Consider the following 6,377-nt stretch of genomic DNA (forward strand, 5'->3'; position numbering starts at 1 on the left):
AGAAAGACATTCTAAACCCAAAACAATGATTTTAATTCCGGACCAAGAACCTCCCTGTACCAACCATTCGTGATGGAAGCAGCAAAAAGTTAAGAAACATTAATGATGTTAATTCGTATATTCTGTGTAAGATGTTAGACTCCTATTCTCCGCCGTTTTTAGTGACAGCAGCCTGTCTCACAATAACACAAAGCTGTATGATTTTAGGTAAAGCTTATTTTTTCTAAATCTAACACCGACGCTTGATTAATTAAGAATCCAGTGTATACTTTCATTGCATACAACAAGAATCTTTATAAAGATTTATGATGAGTTCTTTAGGTCAGATTATGAAGTGTGTCCAAAATTCCGACATTCTCGAGAAATGTTTGCTAGATATTCCATGTATAACAACCATACATCTTGCAGCGCTAAACTATTGACACACTTTATCGAACCAAAACCATACGTTGTATGTATAACTAAATCGATGTCATAAGCGCATCTGATGAAGTTGTCCAAAAAGGTTAGTGTTATAATTTTATATCTTTCTGACTGGTTTTTGCGAAAGCAACCTTATGCGGTTGAATAAACATGCATTTGTGTGCTATTGGCTATTTGGTAAGCTATATAATTCTACATTGTGTTTTCGCCATGTAAAACTAAAAATCCAGAAATATTGGCTGATTCAAAAATGTTTATCTATTCATATTGCTGTACACCATGTTATTTTCATAAATGTTTTATATGAGATGTATGTATTTCACGTTCTCTCTGTAATTTATTCTGGCTGCTTTGGTGCTATTATGTTGATGGTAGACTGCCAATGTAAAACATATGATTTATACTCAAATATGCAAATTTTCGAACAAAAACATAAATTATTGTATAACATGTTATTAAGTACTTGTCATCCTGAATGAAGTATGTTTCTTGGTTAGTGACTAATTATATCTCTATATTGATCGGTTTTGTGAAAGCTACCTGATGCCGTGTGAAAACATGGTAGAAAATATGGCGTGGGTGTGTTTGGCTATTGTGGTTAGCTAATAGAAATACTTATTGTGTTTTTGCTGTAAAACATTTAAAAAATCGGAAATGATGGCTGGATTCACAAGATGTTTATCTTTCATTTGCTGTATTGGACTTGTGATTTCATGAAAATTATATTATATGATAATTTGGGCATGCTTTTCAACCAAAATTCCGAATGCTGCCCCCTACCCTAGAGAAGTTAGCATTAGGTTGTAAGTAACAAGAAAATTTTCCATGACATAGACATATCTGATATTGGCAGAAAGCTTAAATTCTTGTTAATCTAACTGCACTGTCCAATTTGCAGCAGCTATTACAGTGAAAGAATACAATGCTATTGTTTGAGGAGAGTGCACAATTTTGGACATGAAAAGTTATTTATAAACAAATTAGGCACATTCGGGCAGTCTTGACACAAAATTGTGAACAGAAATGCAATGGTTCACTGGATCAGTCTAAAACGTTGCATACACTGCTGCCATCTAGTGGCCAAAATCTTAATTGCAATTGGGCTGAAATAATACATTATGGCCTTTCTCTTGCATTTCAAAGATGGTACAAAAAAATACAAAAGAACGGTTGGTGTTTTCTTTGTATTATCTTTAACCTGATCTATTGTGTTATATTCTACTACATTCCTTTCACATTTCCATAAACTTCAAAGTGTTTCCTTTCAAATGGTACCAAGAGCTCTTATAACTGAACATGTTTCATCACTCCTGATAACAGGCTACTGAAAATCCAAGGGAAAGTCATAGATTTACTTTCAACGTCATCTGTCAGGCCTGTAAAATGCAATTTCATTTTATACTGTCAGTTCTAATACTTTAATGGAGGCCTCTTTCCAGGCAGGTATACTAGCAGTTAAGAGTGTTGGTCTAGTAACCGAGAACTTGCTGGTTTGAATCCCTGAGCCGACTAGGTGAAAAAGCTATCGATATAACCTTGAGCAAAGCATTTAACCCTAATTGCTCCTGTGGTTTGCTGAAGAGCAACCATAAATATAAGTTAAATGACCAAATCTAGACTTCAAATTTGTGTTAATATGAGAGCAGGGTTTACTCATTCCATGACAGATTGAGAGCAGGGTTTACTGATTCCATGACAGATTGAGAGCAGGGTTCACAGATTGCATGACAGATTGAGAGCAGGGTTTGCTGATATCATGACATATTGAGAGCTGGGTTTACTGATTCCATGACATATTGAGAGCAGGGTTTACTGATTCCATGACAGATTGAGAGCAGGGTTCACAGATTGCATGACAGATTGAGAGCAGGGTTTGCTGATATCATGACAGATTGAGTGCAGGGTTTACTGATTCCATGACAGATATGAGTGTAAGGTTTACTGATTCCATGACAGATATGAGTGCAAGGTTTACTGATTCCATGACAGATTGAGAGCAGGGTTTACTGATTCCATGACAGATATGAGAGCAGGGTTTACTGATTCCATGACAGATATGAGAGCAGGGTTTACTGATTCCATGACAGATATGAGAGCAGAGGGTTTTCTGATTCCATGACAGATTACTGAGAGCAAGGTTTACTGATTCCATGACAGATATGAGTGCAAGGTTTACTGATTCCATGACAGATATGAGAGCAGGGTTTACTGATTCCATGACATATTGAGTGCAGGGTTTACTGATTCCATGACAGATATGAGAGCAGGTTTACTGATTCCATGACAGATATGAGTGCAAGGTTTACTGATTCCATGACAGATTTGAGAGCAGGGTTTACTGATTCCATGACAGATTGAGAGCAGGGTTTACTGATTCATGACAGATATGAGAGCAGGGTTTACTGATTCCTGACAGATATGAGAGCAAGGTTTACTGATTCCATGACAGATATGAGTGCAAGGTTCATCTGATCCATGACAGATATGAGAGCAGGGTTTACTGATTCCATGAATAATTGAGTGCAGGGTTTACTGATTCCATGACAGATATGAGGCAAGGTTTACTGATTCCATGACAGATATGAGTGCAAGGTTTACTGATTCCATGACAGATTTGAGAGCAGGGTTTACTGATTCCATGACAGATATGAGAGCAGGGTTTACTGATTCCATGACAGATATGAGAGCAGGGTTTACTGATTCATGACAGATATGAGAGCAAGGTTTACTGATTCCATGACAGATATGAGTGCAAGGTTCACTGATTCCATGACAGATATGAGAGCAGGGTTTCTGATTCCATGACAGATATGAGAGCAAGGTTTACTGATTCCATGACAGATATGAGTGCAAGGTTCACTGATTCCATGACAGATATGAGAGCAGGGTTTACTGATTCCATGACATATTGAGGCAGGGTTTACTTGATTCCATGACGATATGAGAGCAAGGTTTACTGATTCCATGACAGATATGAGTGCAAGGTTTACTGATTCCATGACAGATTTGAGAGCAGGTTTACTGATTCCATGACAGATTGAGAGCAGGGTTTACTGATTCCATGACAGATATGAGAGCAGGGTTTACTGATTCCATGACAGATATGAGAGCAAGGTTTACTGATTCCATGACAGATATGATGCAAGGTTACTGATCCCATGACAGATATGAGAGCAGGGTTTACTGATTCCATGACATATTGAGTGCAGGGTTTCTGATCCATGACAGATATGAGAGCAAGGTTTACTGATTCCATGACAGATATGATTGCAAGGTTTACTGATTCCATGACAGATTGAAAGCAGGGTTTACTGATTCCATGACAGATATGAGAGCAGGGTTTACTGATTCCATGACAGATATGAGAGCAGGGTTTACTGATTCCATGACAGATATGAGAGCAGGGTTTACTGATTCCATGAGATATGAGAGCAAGGTTTACTGATTCCATGACAGATATGAGGCAAGGTTTACTGATTCATGACAGATATGAGAGCAAGGTTTACTGATTCCATGACAGATACAGAGCAGGGTTTACTAATTCCATGACAGATATGAGTGCAGGTTTCTGATTCCATGACAGATAGGAGAGCAGGGTTTACTGATTCCATGACAGATTTGAGTGCAGGGTTTACTGATCCCATGACAGATATGAGTGCAGGGTTTACTGATTCCATGAAAGATATGGGAGCAGGTTTACTGATTCATGACAGATATGAGAGCAGGGTTTACTAATTCATGACAGATATGAGTGCAGGGTTTCTGGATTCCATGACAGATAGGAGAGCAGGGTTTACTGATTACATGACAGATATGAGAGCAGGGTTTACTGATTCCATGACAGATATGAGAGCAGGGTTTACTGTTCCAGACAGATATGAGAGCAGGGTTTACTGATTCCATGACAGATATGAGAGCAGGGTTACTGATTCCATGACAGATATGAGAGCAAGGTTTACTGATTCCATGACAGATATGAGAGCAGGGTTTACTGATTCCAGGACAGATTGAGCCGACAGCAATAACAACATAGTTGAGATTAGTTGTGACCAGGGCCTGTAGGAGTGCTGATCTAGCATCAGATGGACTTTTACATCATAATGATACGATTATATGGACAGATCCTAAATCAGTACTCCTACTCTGAGATGCTTTGTTGATACGGGCTGTGATCTTTGCCAAAATGTGTTGTGTTGACAGTCMCTGGATCGGGGTTCTATTGGGCTCACTATGTTTGTTTACATAAATTATTATTTGATCATTTATATTTGGTGATCTAGTCATTAGTTCTTGTTGTTGTTGTTATTTTTAAAGATAGGATATTMACAGAGTAGGATAAAAGCATTTCATTGGCCTTTAATTCTCGTCACACAATACCTGTATAATTGGTCAGATTAAATCAGGGAAAGATATCGCTGGATGAATCTCATTTCATCAGCCTCAATTCACTGGGTCATGGATTCTACAAGGTGTCAAGTGTTCCATAGGGATGCTGGCCCATGTCCCATGTTGACTTCATTGCTTCCCACAACTGTCCTAATGTGTTCCTAATGTTTTGTACACTCATTATTCACCCCTTACACTCATTTTAGGCTCCTTGCAGAGGCAACCAGGGTTTTTGGCTAAAATGTCTTGGTACAAGGTTTTCATGCTACCGTTGACCTTAACCCTTTACACTCGTGGGAATTGGCTTTTATGGATAGGGCTACATTGAAATGTTTCTTACAGAATAAATATGGAAAGCATAACCATGGTAGCAATAAAAGGGAACAGTTTGGAGATTCTGAGATAATTATTAGACTAAAAGTGAGGATTTAACAGTTCACCTGACAACAAGACTGAATCCAAACATCCCACTGGACACACACTGGTTGAATCCATGTTGTTTCCACATCATTTCAATGAAATTACGACGAACCAATGTGGAGTAGACTTTGAAATGTTCCCAGTGAGATTTCTCTGTTGATTTGATGTGCTTTTCACATTTACTATACTTTTTAAAATCTGAAATTACTCTGGATACATTCAGTAACATAAGAGGATTACTGGTTATTGGGTTAGATGCAACATTAGACATAAAAATTAAAAGGGTTTGAGTGAGAGGTGTAACTGGTGTTTCCAAGTGGCAACACACCTCTAAAAAAATGTGCATGGTTCCTAAGTGACTTCATTGCACTTTTATGACACAAAGAAGACTCTTCAACAATAAGGTGCTTTTTTTGACCTCTCCTATCTGGTCTGTTGAGGAACTAGAGCAAACACACTTCTAGTTGTTTTGTTTGGAACACAGCCCCTCATCCCCGCCTTTACACACTAACTGTTTACGCAATTCAAAAACGGCCCATTATAAATCACAATCTGTGTCAGGTGGGCTTTATTTAAAAGCTTGTTCTATTGACAACATGACAAGCTACATGATAAAATATGATCTTAGTGTTGGGATTTCACAAGGCAATTCAGAGAAGCAGATCGTAATGTTGGGGCTCATAGAACGGAGTCGAGTGCATTCAAAATACTCTCAAAACTGACGTAACAGACAGGTATAAAAGCACAATGTTAGTACTCACTTTGATGATCACTTCTTGCCCTTCTGTTCATCTTCTTRCTTGCGTTTGCACTTGAAATAGCTGCAGTCTGTAGTTTGCCAGCTCCAGTGGTTTTTCTGTAACWCTTGAAATGGCTGCTCTCTATAGTTCTTATTGGCTACTTCAACGGGTGTGGCCTGAAGTACAGCATCTTGTTTATATAATATTCTGTTCTCTTTTTGGCCAGCCTACTTCAGCGGGTGTGGCTTGAAGAACAGTAAACACTGTAACTGGTTATGATGTAATGACTTCATCTATTCTAGACTCACAGTCCTTCTCATAAGGAGGTGCATTTCCTGTAAAGGGTGTGGCAGTGTAGCTTTGGTACCAGTCTGTTTAGCTAACATTGTACTCTTGTGGGGGAAAAAA

General features: G+C 38.4%; 1 protein-coding gene across 1 annotated transcript in view; it reads right to left on the reverse strand.

The window, feature by feature from the left end:
* The window catches only part of LOC112076180 (GTPase IMAP family member 8-like), a 35,743-nt gene extending 29,620 nt beyond the window's left edge, over positions 1-6,123 (reverse strand). Inside the window, 1 exon segment of the mRNA XM_070441212.1 lies at positions 5,991-6,123. Coding sequence (XP_070297313.1) covers positions 5,991-6,021 — 31 coding nt within the window. The 5' untranslated portion in view covers positions 6,022-6,123.
* Between the last annotated feature and the right edge of the window lie 254 nt (positions 6,124-6,377).

The sequence above is a fragment of the Salvelinus sp. IW2-2015 genome, unplaced genomic scaffold (assembly GCF_002910315.2).
Source record: "Salvelinus sp. IW2-2015 unplaced genomic scaffold, ASM291031v2 Un_scaffold3612, whole genome shotgun sequence".
In the NCBI taxonomy this organism is placed as follows: Eukaryota; Metazoa; Chordata; class Actinopteri; order Salmoniformes; family Salmonidae; genus Salvelinus; species Salvelinus sp. IW2-2015.